This window comes from Beauveria bassiana, assembly GCF_000280675.1.
Source record: "Beauveria bassiana ARSEF 2860 unplaced genomic scaffold BBA_S00009, whole genome shotgun sequence".
Classification (NCBI taxonomy): domain Eukaryota; kingdom Fungi; phylum Ascomycota; class Sordariomycetes; order Hypocreales; family Cordycipitaceae; genus Beauveria; species Beauveria bassiana.
In genome coordinates, this window is record NW_007930844.1 from 652,562 (window position 1) to 668,387 (window position 15,826).

Consider the following 15,826-nt stretch of genomic DNA (forward strand, 5'->3'; position numbering starts at 1 on the left):
AGTAAACAGTTTATTGTTATCTCATTCACCTGATCATTAGGTACCCTTGCCCCTAAAGCGTGGCCGGTACCTCTCTCTGCTCTAAAGTCCCGCCGTTGCAACCGCCCAACTCTCGACACCCTCCAGGTACCCCCGGCTGCCGCTTCACTAAATTTACGGATAGGTACCATTCTTTTCTCACCAACCTGTCGTTGCCTGCTTTTCCTCTCGTCCATCGCCTGATCACTCTGTGCTACTCACCTACTTGTATCTCCCACTAATCATTAAACATACCATCAGGTTCCATCATTCCCTCTCTTATCTCTCCTTCCGCTTCTCCGTCCTCCACCTCATTCCCTCCTCGCCCGCCCCAGTTTCTTGTCAGCCTGGCCGACTTCAGACCCCAGCCAGGGGAATATACGGTCAGCAGTTCTGCCTGGCTTCACCCTCCCACGCCCAAGCGCCCAAATCGGGACCGCACAATCATACTTTTCTCTCTCTTCTCACTTATTCTCGCTATACGGATATTATAGCATCTGCCTCACCATTGCATCCCGCATCTTGTCTTCATGGAAATTTTGCGCCGCCCCATCGAGTCATTGCTTAACTTTTCGCGTTGCTGACTCCTTTGCCATTGTCTTTCCTCGCTACCCCTGTTTGCCTCGCAGAGATATAACTCATCATTGTTCACATGCGGAAAACAGCCCATTAATCACGCCGTCGTTGTTCCCGTGAACCAATAACGGCTTTGATTCCTCACGGTATCGCTGCAACTGCGTGCTTGCTGCCTCATCGCCTGGCTTACCTGGTCGTCACAAGCCGTCTTCCGTCGCAGTCACAGCCATGGAGGCCCAACCTGATCATGACTCCCAGGCAGCCTCCGTATATCATCCTGACCAGGCCATGCTGCATCTTCTCCGGGCTAGCTATCCCGACTATTCACCACAGCATCCTGTGCCGCCTTCGCTATCGTCGCAGCCTTCGCCCAACGCCCAAAAGTACACGCCGCCCACCACTCACAGCGACGTTCCCTCAACTCATCGCAGCCCCATCGGTTTTGCTCCGCTTCCAAACCAAGACCACATTCGCAGACCTGCCAGAGAGGTAGTTCCCGGCTTGCCAAGAACACAAACCTTGAAGCGCCAGCTGTCGGAGCGCAGAGAGCATCTTACACCCGTAGAGATGCCCCCGGAGGAGCGCCGTGCTGTCTCATCCGATATCAAATCTCCATTCAGTATTCTCACCGGTCGCGACCATGCCTCGTTTGCCACTCCAAGCGCCTTCGACTCTGCATTTGACGCATACAGCGACCTTGCCTTTTCCGCTACATCATCTCCTCGCCTCCTCGAAGAGGAGGAGCTCCAAAATTCCGAAGATGACGAGGAGCCCCCAAGAAAAGCGCCCATGCATGTGCCTCCCCCGACGCTTCAACCCGGAGTCACTCTGATACCAGGCACCAATTTGCCCGATACCACCAACATGTCTCGTGAGAAGTTTGACGCTCTCATTCAAAGTGAGCTCGAAAATGTCTGGATCCTAAATTTGAGCATGCACTTTCGCGACCGCTCCAAGAGAGAGAAATTCTTCCTCACGTACCGCGAAAGGGAAACTATATGGCGCAGAGTCACCATCTCCCTCGACTATCGCGAAGCTCCGCCGGATTCGCTAGAGGGGGAACTTGCCGAAATGAAGCTTCAAAGAGACAAGAGTGCCAAAATATATGAAGCCCTACGCGACAGCTTACCAGATATTCACTTTTATGACACCACCACGAATCTCACGCTCAAGACCAGCGAAGGTCGCTTGCATGTACACGTAGTTGAAGATGCCAACGTGAGTATCCCAATACACTCATGCGCAATACTTTCACTAATCGTTGCAGGAAAAAATCGAGTATCCTCGTGTTGAAACACTCAGGCATCTCAATTGCTTGATGGTCAAGGAATGCGATATTGTCTTTGATTCGCACATGTCCGGCTTCGTCTACAAAATCCGTGTTGGAGACCAAGTCATGGTGAAGAAAGAAGTTCCAGGGGCCGAAACAGTCGAGGAGTTTCTTTATGAAATACATGCGCTCCACAGTTTGCAAGATTCCGATCATGTAATTCGCTTCAGAGGACTCGTCACCGACGACGACGACGAAATTGTCAAGGCTTTGCTTCTCGATTATTGCCCCGGGGGCACCCTCATGGACAAGATTTACGACGACTGCAAGACGACATATCTGGGTATCCCTTGGCGAAAGCGTGAACGCTGGGCTCGTCAAGTGATCCACGGTGTCGCCGATCTTCACGAATCCGGCTTTGTTCAGGGTGATTTGACCCTTGCCAACGTTGTTCTGGACGACAAGGAAGATGCCAGAATTATTGACGTGAACCGCCGCGGCTGTCCTGTTGGTTGGGAACCTCCCGAGGCCAAGCCGCTTGTGGACACAAATCAGCGCCTCTCACTCTATATTGGCGTCAAATCAGATCTTTTCCAGCTTGGCATGCTCCTTTGGGCATTGGCCATGGAAGAAGATGAGCCCGAAATACAGGGCAGGCCGCTACTTCTTGGTCCTGAAGTCAACATTCCAGATTGGTACAGACAAATCACCGAGATCTGCTTGAGTCACGATCCACGATCTCGGCTCATGGCGTCTCAGCTACTCACTATGATTCCGGACCAATTCTTTACTCCAGCCTACAGCCGCATCGCTTCTCGACCGGCCGTGGACCATCGTCATTCTCCTCGCGAACTATCCGAAGAGAGTGCTCTTAACACTGCTCCCACCAGCGAGATCAAGAATGAACAATTAACCTTCCCTCAGCGCGGCCGGTCTCCTCCAAGCCCTATACCTAGTGATTCCTCGCGGCAGCGTCAGACCGGTTGGGCTGCCAATATCCCCGTGGCAGCTTCTTATGACGACATGGCCGCGAAAGCTAAAAGGTATCAGGAAGCGAGTCGTAACAGAAACTCAATGCCAACACCAGATTCTGAGAACCGCACGCAACAGCAGCAGCCTCAGCCTCAGTCTCAGCAGCATCAATCCTCGCAGCATCAATCCTCGCAGCATCAACCTGCTCCTCCTCTGCCCCAACCGCAGCAGCACCAACCGCAGCAGCAGCAACCTTCTCCTCCTCAACATAAACAGCAATTCAAACCGCCGCAACCTCAATCGCAGCATTCTCCTCCACAGCCGCAGCAGCAGTATCCTCAGCAGCAGCATCCTCCTCAGCAGCAGCAGCACCCTCCGCAGCAGCAGCATCCTCCTCCTCAGCAGCAGCATCCTCTTCCTCAGCAGCAGCATCCTCCTCCTCAGCAGCAGCATCCTCCTTCTCAGCAGCAGCAGCATCCCAGCAGCAGCAGCCTCAACTGCAAAACGAGCAGCATCGACATCAACTGCTGTATCAGCCCCAACCGGAGTCGCCTCAGCAGCAGCAGCAGCAGCAGCAGTCTGAACCGGAGCAGCCGCAACTGGTGTCTCTTCAACCTCAGCAGCACCAACCCCAGCAGAATCAGCAGCGCCATTGGCAGCATGAGCTCCAGCCGGAGCACCATCAACCGCAGTATCATCACCAACCGGAGCAGCACCAGTTGCAATATCAGCAGCATCAGACGCAGCATCAGTCTCAGCACCGCCAGCCGCAGTATCAACCGGCGTCGATTCCACTGCCGCAGCTTCAGCACCATTACCGTCCTCAATACCAACAATACCAGCATCAGCAGCCAACGGATCTGGCACCTGCTCGTTCGCAAGATAGAGAACGCAGCTTTCTTGGTGATGCCAGCAACGATTCCGCAACTCCTCCCGCCTCGTTTGCAGCTATGCTACCTCCCAAGCAACCGTCCCCTTCAAAGCGTCTAACCCCCCCGAAGCAACCAACACCTCCGACACAAACATCTACGTACTTGGACACCGTCGACAGCGACATCTCAATGTGGTCTCCCAGCGAAGAAACTGTCGCCTACCATAGTAGTACCTCCCCGCCCCACGACCTTGTCACAAAAATCCATGACGAATTGCTTGAAGATTTGGAACGCAACGGAGCAGCTCGGTCGGCTCTGCAGGCCATTTTCGGGCGAAACAACGATGAATACGCCCCTGCTGCCCAGAATACTGCGCAGTTGCACAACGACTCTACCGTCTCAAAATACCCTACGCAGCGGGCCGACGAGTCTATCAACATCCCCCAAATCCCTGCACGATCGGACAATACCTCTAGTACTCACCAGATTACTATGCAACTGGATAAAAGTGCTTCTGAAATCCCACAAGCCACCATGCAGCGAGCTGACGACAGCTTTAACCCCCCCGCCACCGCGCAGCTGGAAAATGCCTCGGATTCTCGTCCTTCTATTTCAAAACTTGCCCAACAAGATCACGCAAGCCTGCAAACGAATGTGCCGTTAGAAAAAGGCTTGACAGATTATTCAACCACTGCAAAGAAGGACAGCGATGCCTCGACCGTTCGCCAACTTACCACACAGTGGCCTGACGATGCCGTGACAATCCCCCAAACCACTCCGCAGCGGATTGATCATGGCTCATACGCCCCCGAAACTACGACACAACGCAGCAACAATGTAGCCACCAATCGCAATTCCAGTACGCAGTGGACTCACGATACCGCACTTGACCCCCAGATAAGCCCGAAGCGAGTTGGTATCCAACGGGACGAAAGTGCGTCGATGAATACCAAAACCACTGCAGAGCAGGGTGAGAATGGTTCCAACGTACCTCGAGCAAATTGCCAGCGCGACGATAATGCCTCTATCAAAGACCAATCTTCATTTCAGCGGGAACACAACGCCACTGTCACTCTGCAAACCACTGCCGAGCGGGAACAGAATACCAAGATGGCCTCGCAGATGGCTGCCCAATGGGAACGGAACACCACTGTCGCTTCGCAGACGGCTACGCAGCTGGAAAATAGCTCTACCATTCCGCAGACTACCGATCAACTGGACGATAATGTGAGCGTTGCTTCCTGTATATCGCGCACGTCCAGTCCCGACGGCGACCTTGAAGGCGGCGCTCAGCTAAGCAGAAGCGACACTGCATTTAGTGTCGTTAATACGCACTTTCAACGACCCGAATACACAACAACGTCAAAAGTTTCTCTGGAGACCATCATTGACACTCCGCTCACGGTTTTTGACCAGCACTCGATGGATAAGCCCAATGGAGCCCTGCCTAGCCTTGGACACGGACAGGGTATTACCGCCCCTCTTCACACCGACCTGAAGACGGATATCCGTTTTGATAGCTCACTGTGGCCCGATACCACGCGACGCTTTATGACTGACACAAAGTCGTGAAACCTCTTCCTTTTCTCTTTACTGCCCGCAGCCTCCTTTCGATATCGACGGCGTTTTGGTTCTTTTGAAATGATGGGAAACCAGCAAGTGTACAACTAATCTTTGCGACTGGCGCATTGTACAGGTAGAATGATACTACGCTTCTGGCAGGCAACTGCCAAGCTAATGACTCTGTTCGTCTTTGGATATCTAACGAAATGACTTGAATGAGTGGGAATCGGAATTGTTAGCATTTCTCTTTCTCGTGTGCACCTGTGATTTCTTATCTGGACTATACCATATTTTTAGCCATTGATTCTATATTACTGTTGCAATCTACTTTCTTTTGAAGTAAAAAACTGTTGCGTGACAGGCTACGATGTTGAACCTTCTGCACAGAGCTACAGTCGGCGAGGGGGAGATGGATGGTTTGAAAGATATATTTCTGTTGTGAATACCTGGTACTGTACGTGCTTGAGACGTCGTGATCCCGCGCAGTGAGTATGCGTGGCTTATATAGGTACCGGTGGCGTCAACATTCCGCCTTTTCAACGGCAATGTAACCCAGCAGCAGCAGCAGCAGCAGCAGCAGCAGCTCGACCCCTTCATGATGGATTGTGCATATGATTTTGTGCCTGAATGATGGCCGTCTTTTGGAGAAGATTGCTCGAGTTCAATCTCTTCAAGAAAGTTTGCTGGCAATAATGTCCTGCCGTTGGTCGGGCAAAGGACTGGGATGTGGCTCATCGTCGAGATCCGTCTGCGTCTCCTTGGGGCGAGGCGGGAAGCGCCGCTCCATGATTGGCATAATGATGCCGCACCAGACAATGGCGGCAAAGACAATCCAGACGATTCCAAAGATGAAGCCATGGGTTGGACGAAATTTCGGGGCCTGCGAGACGGGAAACATGGTTTGCTGTGCTGCTGTACCGAGACCACTATGAGAAGGGTTAGAAAAAAAGAAGAGTTTTAGAATTCGAGGCAGAGAGTCTGGCGTGTGAAATAGGAAGAGAGAGAAGGAAGGGGAGGGGGGGGGGGGGGGGGGGGGCGGGGTATCTTGGCTGTTACTTACAATCCTACTGAAGATGTCAGGCCGGAAGTGAATGCCCGCAAGGTTCTGTCGCCGCCGCAGGACGAGTTGAGCCAGGAGCCGATGAGGGGGCCAATGGCGCCATAGGCACTGCAAATGTAAAAGGCGGCCATGATGAAGTCATTGTTGTTAGGCCAGACGGCAAAGACAATGTAGCAAAAGAGCTGCACCGTGCCCAGGGCGACAATGACGATGGAAGGGTTTCGGTAATAGTCGGACGTCCAGGAGGCAATGAGCATCCACACGAGTTGCTGCGCAAAAAGGTCATCCATCATTCGTCAGTCAATTGTCCTGCCGACTGTTGGAAATGTAATAGCACATCTCATGTTTTCTTCATTACTTACCGCGCCGCCAATACCGACTGGCATAAAGTTGACTTCTGGCACACTGTACTTTTTGTGTCCGTCCACCTTGACCGAGGAAAGCCAGAGTACCATCCATCGCTGCAGACTGACACCGCAGGTAAGTTCCAAAGTTCTGTGACTTTTGGTTAGCTGTCGTCCTTGTTGTTGTTGCAAGCTATTTACAAGATATATCGCCGAAAGAGAAAAAGAAAATTGAAAAAAAAAAAAAAGAAAAAGAAAAAAAGAAACGAGAATTTAGAGAAAAAAATGTTACGTACCCCCAGGCGATGCAAAAAGCGTACAACTGCCAGGATTTGAGTACAGTTTTGACGGCTTCTAGGTTCCAAGAGACTGTTCCTGGATCACGATCGTCTTCCTTGATGCGTTGAATACATCGCTGCCGCTCCTTTTCCGACATCCACCAGATGCGCTTCGCTTTCGGCTCATCTATATAGTGTCAGTCTTTTGTTTTTTCTCTTTTTTTCTCTTTTTTTTTCTTACCTGGGCACACGCAAAGCCCCATGAGTGCAATGGGCATGCTAATGACAAAATCAATGATGAAAAGCCATCGCCAAGAGGCAAGCCCCTTGTGACCCTTTAGGCTTCGGTAGCTGCGTGAATGGGAAGACGGGGTTGTTTAGTTTGCAAAAGTCGGTATAGGGGTTGGAACAGAACGTTTGGGGTTGGGGCAACTCACATTCCGCCTTGGATGATGCCCGATAGCATTTGACCGCCCGTAGCTGAAAAGTAGAATAAGCTCGTCCGGCGGCCAATTTCCGACTTTTTATACCAGCTTCCAATCTAGAAACAGGGTCAACACTAAGAACTGGGACACACAAAAAGAAAAAAAAAGGAAGAAGGTAGACTTACAATGTACCAGGCCCCGGGTAAGACGCCCGACTCGGCCATACCACAGAAAAATCTGAGAGTTTGTAGTCAGTACGGCAAGTCGTATCGTATTTAAAATGATTCATTCTGAATTCGTACCTCAAAATGTAAATTGTTCTGACATGAGTGGCCTTGTACATGAAGAGTACGAGCAATGACCATATGGTCGTGCAGCTTGGGAGCCACCACCGTGGGTTAATCCGTGTGAGGGCCAGCGTGGAGGCTGGTGCTCCAAGAATGACGCCGATATTGAACCAGGTTGTCATCCAATTCAATTCATTCCCCTCTGTGTATCAAACGAGTCAGCCACGTCTTTTTTCTGTCACGTTGTGGCAAAGATGTGTGTGTGTGCGCGCGCGCGCCGAGGTTGACTCAACTCATATTCAGGTCATTCTTCATCCCGGCGGCGAATGCATTTGTGACGTTTGTTTGATCTAGGTACTTGACGAAAAAGGTCTGCATATCGGCATCCAAAGGTAGTTTTGTTAGCAGCGGCAAGGCTTTTGGCTGTTTGTGGGCAAGAAGACGCACAAGGCATAGATATGTAAGAATGTTCAAGTCGAGCTTGAAGATTAGCCATTTCTCTTCCTTTGTGGTGCCTGGCTCGTGCCAGTGGTACCAACGTCGGGCAGCGACGGGTTTTCTGTCCAATTCCATGGTTGATTGCTCTCTCTCTCTCTCTCTCTCTTAGGACGAACGGTGAGAGATGTTCAAGTTTGACAGATTGGGCAACAAGTCAGCAATGGTGAGAGAGAGAGAGTGGCATATGCTTTACTTTTACGAATGCAGTCTTTTTCCTAAAGCAAAGCATGACCTGTATTCTGGAAGACAGGTGCCAAGCCAATAAAGACCATCATCAATCGATTTGATTGGGCATGCAGACTTTTTTTCTTCCTGCGGAATAAGCATCAAGGTTGTTGCTGATCCCACCGGCCCTTGTCTTTGTCTGATTGAGACGTCAGGGTGCTGCCACCAAAACAACAATACTATTTGCAAAAGTGCGGCCAGAAAAAGGCCTTTGCTCGGAGCAACATGTTGCATTGCTCCGCCACGCGGACCGAAGGGCCTATTCCTGTACGACAGTGGAGAGAATGGCTTTTTCATATACCCACCTATGCATGTCAAGCCTTCACGTCCAGTGGCACAGTGGTTCTTCTGCGCAATCTTTCCCTATTGTGCGATTTCTCCGCCAACTAGTTTTCCCGTGCTAGTTGACTTAGATCCATGCGCTGACAGAGTTGGAGTGGGCAAGTGCCGTAAAACCTGCAGGCGGCGAATGCGAACCCTGCAGCGACATTGCCGTGCTTGTGGCAATATTGACAGTGGTCTTGAGGTCTTGAGGTCTTGACTCGTTAAAAAAGAATTAAAAAAAAATTGAAATGGCATCAATCCGTTTACTTGTTCGGATCACGGTGGTTTAGCCGACCGGCAAAGTATTCCCCGTTGATCGGGGGGGCATGGCGACCGGCCCAACGAGCCGGCCGTTGCGAATTCAACGCCACGCCCCGCTGTCAATGAGTGGTTTGTGCTGCAAGACCCGAGTGATTCCGATTCGGTGAAGAGAATACGGAGTAATAAAGCCGCCAATGAACTGAAAGAAAGCCTTGCTTAATCACTCTTGACTCTCATTTTTTGCATCTTTAACTGACATTAAACTTTTCGTCATATACATGTTGCATTATGAACTCGCCTTCTCCATAGCAAAGCATATTCTTTCTCAACAGTCCAACTTGGTCCTTTTCCTGTTCCCCGATGGGCCCCTTGCCCCCAACCCCCTCACCAAAGATGACAGAGGACCCATGCCAGACCAGACCAGACAAGATCCTTCCGCGAACCCTGAAAGGTTGTTTGAAAGTGGGGGACAAGATGGGTCCCTAGTACATACATTGACACAGAAGACTACTTTAACAAACAGCAATCATCATCTTACTGAAACCGTCGTCATCTTGATGCAAGGGGTATATAACTATGATGAGATGGCTGAAGAGCTTGACTATGTTCATCTTGGACGTTTGGATTCAAATTGTCAATTCTCGAGTCGGAAACATATTATTTTGTGTATCCAAAGTGTCATGACCAACTTGAACGACGTTGTTAGCGTTGTGGCTTTCGTGGCGCGGAACAAGCGGCACATGTTCGAACAAGGGCTATCTTTGCTATCCTACTTGCCTACCCACTGCCAAACCTCCTCCACCTTCTCAGTGTTGCTCTTCAGACCTCTAACTAGCCTGAAGCCTGATTACGGCTTTCCACAATCAACCACACCATTAGCCTTTTCTGGGAAATCGCCGCAAGTTGCTTATGGACCCCATCCAAAGCATCACCCGACTGATAATGGCTACGCTGCTCTGTATCAGCAAACTTGATCAGATACTCAGATACTCAAGTTTTCCAATCCATGTTCCATGACCCTTTTCATCCTTTTTTACGGGTTCCATGTATACTCTTGACAAAGTCAAGAACAGAATCGACAAGTCAATCTTGGCTTGTAGCAGCGTGGCCAAAAAAAAAAAAAAAAAAAAAAAAAAAAAACGTACGCGAGACTACCATGCTGGATCGTGCTTGGCTGCTGCTGGATGAGTAAAATCAGGTAGCAATGCTACCTAGACGTCCGAGTGCTGCATCTGCAGTGTAAACATATAATGGAGAGCTAAACGAAGCAGCTGACTTTTGTTACCCACCTCACCTTGCCACCTTTGCTGCAATACATGCGCCCAAATGGTGCAGGCATTGCTGCAACAAACAATTGAAGATGCAAAATCATCATCCATGCGAGCGGTGCTTTTTCTTTGGTGGAAGCATGTCGAGAGGGCGCAGTCCCAACTTTTTCCCTCTTGATGACCAGAAAGCCTTTTCTAAAAGCCTGTATTGTACCGGAAAAAGTTTGGAGAAAAACTGGTCGCAGACGAGAAGAAAGGCCATGAACCATGAGATGAACTTGAGTAATTCGTCCTTGCGCAGAGGATACATTTCGACGTGTTGCCAGGCGAAGCGATGAAGAGAATGTGCCCGTTCTTGACAACCATTTAAAAACAGCCCCCCTATGAAGAATGGCACAGTTTTGGAGCGGGCAACAAAAAGTTCTTGGAACGACTGTAAATTGGAGTGAGAATATGCTGCTTTTATTGGAGATGGTCGCCTTTCATCGAAACAATCCATGGCGCTGAGCACGAGAGGTATCCCCCGGCGAAAGAAACGCGAAAGGTAGACCTGCCATCCTGGAATCGAGGGAACGGCCCAACTTTCAGCCCAGCTACCGATCGAGACGCTGACCGTATATTCTCATTGGCAATCGGGTTGATGGCACCAGAGCTTGGCTGACCTCTCAACTTGAGCAACAGTGCTCCTTCCTTGACAAGGGTGGTCGAGTAGGCATTGTCGACGGTCTCGAGAACCATGTGACGCTGCTGAGGATGAGAATAGACGGACTCGACCTCACCGTCAGGCGCGCTGAAGAACTGGGCATCGGAGATGGGTATAGTGTCCTTCAGTCACATGCAATAGAATGAGTGTTTGACCGTGACTAGGATCGAGGGACCTCTAAAGAGTCTGTTCAAAGTATGGCTAGATTCAGGCTTAATTGGCGTAGAGGAAACTACATATGAGACCTTGTCGATAAGCCCGCCGTCCCAAACGGCTAAGAAGGGTCCAACATCGGGGATTTTGGCTCTATTTGATGGATATCGGCAAGACGCTACTACGCAGGCAGGTATCACGGCGATATTGGTAGTGCTACCGTCGACTAGTATTAGTGTGGTTGTTTTTTGCTTTTCCTTGCTTTAGTTTTGATTTGTGACCTGTTGTTTCTTTTCTTTCTTTTTTTTACCTTAATATTCTTCATTATTCAAAGCCCTTTTTTTAGTCATCATATTCTTCCTGAATAGTTCTAATGGTACAATGGATTGTATTCCGCCCCCAGAATGAAAGATGCCTCGCTGCTCCGAAATTATACCCAAAACTACTACTTCTTATTATTAGTCTTGTTGTCTTTCTCTGGAGCGCGTTTATCCTCGGAACCCCAGGCTGTCGGCGCTTGTCCCTTTACCTCCGGTCGGGACGCCTTGTGCGGTGGTTTCGATTTTTTGTCGTCACTTGCATGTGTCGTTAGCTCGATTGAAAAAAATTGAAAATCATGTCGATTTCCTGTTGAAATTGTGCGATTCGCAAAAGGAGACATTACGTTGGTTCATGAGAAGATTGCGACGCCGTCACGGCCTTGAACTGGCCCTCTTCGCCGCTCTTGGAGGTTTTGGAGCGGCTTTGCACAGATAGGCGCATCGCTGGCGCTGGACGCAGACAAAGGCGCGACGGTGAGGCGCGGACTATATTGAGAGCGGCTCGCATATTTATGTGTTCCAAAAAAGAAAAAAAAAAGATATTTTGGGTTGTAGGTGTCAAGTTCAAAAGTTGAAACCAAATTCAATCCATCGTCGTGGTAGCCGAGCATCAACTACATGACGTCAACGTGACCTCGACATTACAACGCTTCAGAGCTACAGCGAACCAAGGGCCCAATCCGTCGTAGCTTTGAGACCTAATTTGATGATACATTTCGGGTGTCTCCCGATTTTGTGCTCTAGCGTTTTGTACATCTTCTAGCTATCTGTGATGCTGTTCTGGCGCAAGGCGGGCACGATGGGGTCCTGAGAACAGAGAATCTCCTGTAAAGTTGTGATTCACAAAGCATCGTTTATCCGGCCAAGTTTACTAGTTATATTTAGAGGTGGTACTGATCTCAATATAGAAAACTACATGTTAATCAAATCATCTGCAGAAAATGATGTTTTTTTACCTGCTCCCACCGCGACGCCGCCGCCGTCGCTAATATCACCGACGCGTCTCCGCCTGCGTACCTGCCAAAGCAAGGTGTACAAGTGCAGATATTCACAATGTCCTGCCTGACCAAAATACCCTTATAAGAACCGAATTTCCAAGAGTGTGTCTCTGAAAACACTCGGAGTTACTTGCCAACGCGTACAATTTAGTAAGAACCTACTTCGAGCCCTGTAGTGTATTAAATCAGTCTTAATCCTTACGTAGTGTAGTCCATGTCTTGTGTAATTAGAGACAGGGAGAAAAATAGAAGAATTGCGGGAATAATTATATTATTAGCCAAGAAACTTTGAAATGCACGTGTCTCATGATAAGATAAAACTTATATATACGTCTCCATGATAAGGTGGACGGATGGTAGATCAAAATATCATTTGTGATTCCGCTTTGCCGAACAAAGTGCCGTTGAAAAGACCGCACTCAAAGTTAAAACGTGCTCTACACCCGTTGCAACATCATGTTTTGCGGTTGATTAGACCCAGGCCAGGTCCCGTATCTCGAGGTAGAAGCCCAATGTCGCGTTTGAATCGCTCCAGCCAGTCTGGGAGATCTGCCGCCGTCTGGTTCCACGGATCGCCCCTGAAAGAGTAAATTGATTAGCTTCGTATCAATCCGGCGCGATAAATACACTCACTCTCCATATTCAAGCCACCGAGCTTGCTGTTGAATCTCCTCGTCACTTGGTATATGCTTGTTCGGGTTGCAGTCCGACATGGACGACGCAACAAAGCGGGCCAGACCTCGAGCGAGACGGCGGTAGCCATTGGCATCGTTGAGATCGTAGAACCCTCTTCGGCTTGCCGTAGCCGCTTTATGGCGTTCTTTGGTCGGGTCTTGCTGCGTCGAGTCAAGAGACATTGGAGATTCCACACCAAGAGCTTTGGGGTCGAGTGTCGTCGCATCGCCGGCTGGTGGGCTGATCTCGCTCACTTTTTCCCCTTGTTCCACCGCCTCGAAAAGTCGCCTTCTGAAATCTACCAGCCAATCGGTAGAGTTGTACGTAAGCCTGAGTAGCCAATTCAGAACGTTGTCCTTGTTCGAGTTGGATAATTGCTGAGCTCGTCGCAAAACGCGATCCGCCTCTACTTGCAGTTCCCAATTAGCCACCTCTTTGCCATTCTGTGGCAGCGAGAGTGTGAATTGCCGCAATTCACTTTCGAAAGCACAGTCTTGAAAGATATTATCTTTGCCATTAATTCGTAGTGTCGACATGCGATTCTCTTCTTGGCCGCGGACAGATTGAAACATGGCGTCGCGGGCAATTTCTTTACAGGACATGACGAGGTCTCGCAGCCAGGATCCGCAGGCAGCAGTAGGGTCGGTAGACAGGATATCAGCGCTGCGAATGATGCGACATGCTTCAAGTTGGATTTCGGTGTCGGTCGGCGGACTCCCAGTATCATCTGTGTGGTTCGCAATCCAGTATTCCAACTCCATATTAAGCAATTCGTAGGGGCTATTGGGTGTCCATGGCGAGGCGCTACTTGCCAAATATGGCAGTGGTGATATTTTTTCCAAATGAATCAAGTCTTGCATAATATATTAGAGATGAAGGCAAGAATAATCCATGTAAACACTTACATGGTGGTACAGAGTTCTCTACTGTCCGTAGAACAGCTTCGGTAAAGCCCCAATCGCCTGTCCAGTGCTCCATCGAAGCTCCATTTTTGAAGTGAAGTGCAAGGTGATCGACTCGTGCACTCCAACTATGCAGAGTAGTATTACAGAACCCGCAGCGCGACCGAATCTCGGGCGAGGCTGCCTTCCAAGTCTCAAGCGTCTCTTTCGGGACCTTGGCGTGGTGGCCGAGCCGCAAATGTTGCGTCAGATGGTCTTTACGGTAAAAAGTACGTTCCGTGAGAGTCCGACTGCTGCAGAGAGAAAAGTTGTGCGATTCAAAGTGCGCCGCGTCTGGATTCGGCTGCATGCAAAACACGCACGTTAGGGAACCAGTGACGGGGTCGACTGAAAGAGGGCCAGTTGGGGCGCAAACCCAACGATCGATGGAGAGATGCCACGTCTTTTCATGTCTCTGCCAGTCATACTTTGTCTGAAAGTCTTCGGCACAAAAAGTGCATTGAAATGCGCCGCGTATGGGAGTAGGGTATGCTGTGTGAGTGGGTAAACCGGCACGCTTCCGACGGCGTCTGCGCCTTGCCGAGCTGTCTGGGAAGGGAGACAAGGAGACGCCGCCTTGGGATGACCGGGCGGACCTCACGGAGCCCTCGCTAGAGGGCGCATCGTATCTCCCAAAGGAAGAGCCATTGCTGAAGCCGACGCTAGAGCTGTCGTCCGAGTACCGCGATGCTGGCGTGAGACAGGAGCGGTCACTAGGGGAGGCAGCAATGCGAGCTGCATTGACAGCACCGAGAATCGCCGCGACATCAGCAGGCTCGTTATCTGGAGGCGAGTTTTCCCAGCGCTGCATGGGGTTCAGGCCTTCCAAGATGCCGGGGGTGGCGCGTCGCGCAGGGATATCCATGGGCGCCATCGATTCCGTAGTGGAAGCGGGTGCGCGCAATGGCGCAGACATCTTGGCGCGCCTTCTCGCATTGGCGAACCAATTGATTATTTGCGTCTGACTGAGGCCTGTCATGGTGCTGAGCATTTCCTTGTCCTCGCGCGTGGGGTACGGGTAGTGGCTGTTGGCCGTCATCCACTGGCGAAGGAGCCTCACGGCGCTTTGCGGGAAGCCAGGCCGGGCTCCAGCTGTGTCTGATGGTGTAGTCACTGGCGGACTCGGGAAATACGGTGTTGAAGCAGTTTGCGACATTGGCGTCGTCTCTGGTGTATCATTGTTCTGGATGGGAACTGGATCGACTGGCGCTTCCTCGGCCTGGGTGTGCTGCTCCCCAAGTTGCTGTCCAAGAAGTGTAAACTCATTCAAGACGTCCCAGTCCTGGAAGATGTCGTATTGAAGGCTGTCATTGTCGATGGCAGAGACATCATGGCCGAAGCCAGGCAGGGCCAAGTCGAAGGAATCCATGTTGGCGGACGGTGTGTACGTTACGGAGTGTCTGAGGTGACTGCATGCCGACTCCCGAGTTGGGCAGGTGAGACTGTATCCACACACACACACAAGCGTTACAAGAAAAGGTGTATATTCCAAGTTGCATGCAATATCGATATTCGTGTTTGAAAAATGGAAATAGCAAAGACGAGGTTCCCCGGATTTCTGTTCCGGTTCCACCACATGTTAGCGGTGGGGCTCTGCTGCGTTTGTTAGGGCGTGTCGGCCGTTGAACGGAGCCGTGATGCGTCGGACGGCTTGGTTCATCGTGAATATGACTAGGACGATGTATTTTGTGTCCGATCGTGGCCAGTAATTCCTCTGTTTGTTGCAGATGTAAAGGATGAGAATGCCTGCTAACAGGTAGGCTCGCCTGCTCTGCTACTGCAGCCGTGCATCGGG

General features: G+C 50.4%; 3 protein-coding genes across 3 annotated transcripts; 1 reads left to right on the top strand and 2 right to left on the bottom strand.

The window, feature by feature from the left end:
* Positions 1-822: 822 nt before the first annotated feature.
* Positions 823-5,280, top strand: BBA_04204 (protein kinase domain-containing protein; the record flags this gene model as incomplete). Its single annotated transcript, XM_008599301.1, has 3 exons — positions 823-1,812; positions 1,862-3,739; positions 3,802-5,280. 3 exons carry the CDS (start codon positions 823-825, stop codon positions 5,278-5,280), a joined length of 4,347 nt encoding a protein of 1,448 aa, XP_008597523.1.
* A 661-nt stretch (positions 5,281-5,941) lies between these two features.
* Positions 5,942-7,721, bottom strand: BBA_04205 (major facilitator superfamily transporter; the record flags this gene model as incomplete). The annotated part of the gene is made up of 8 exons (XM_008599302.1): positions 5,942-6,197; positions 6,332-6,600; positions 6,694-6,826; positions 6,972-7,140; positions 7,195-7,304; positions 7,391-7,494; positions 7,564-7,615; positions 7,681-7,721. The coding sequence occupies 8 exons, from the start codon at positions 7,719-7,721 to the stop codon at positions 5,942-5,944; spliced, it is 1,134 nt and encodes a 377-aa protein (XP_008597524.1).
* A 5,148-nt stretch (positions 7,722-12,869) lies between these two features.
* BBA_04206 (homeobox and C2H2 transcription factor) lies at positions 12,870-15,400 on the bottom strand (the record flags this gene model as incomplete). The annotated part of the gene is made up of 3 exons (XM_008599303.1): positions 12,870-12,993; positions 13,049-13,943; positions 13,996-15,400. The coding sequence occupies 3 exons, from the start codon at positions 15,398-15,400 to the stop codon at positions 12,870-12,872; spliced, it is 2,424 nt and encodes an 807-aa protein (XP_008597525.1).
* Positions 15,401-15,826: the final 426 nt, after the last annotated feature.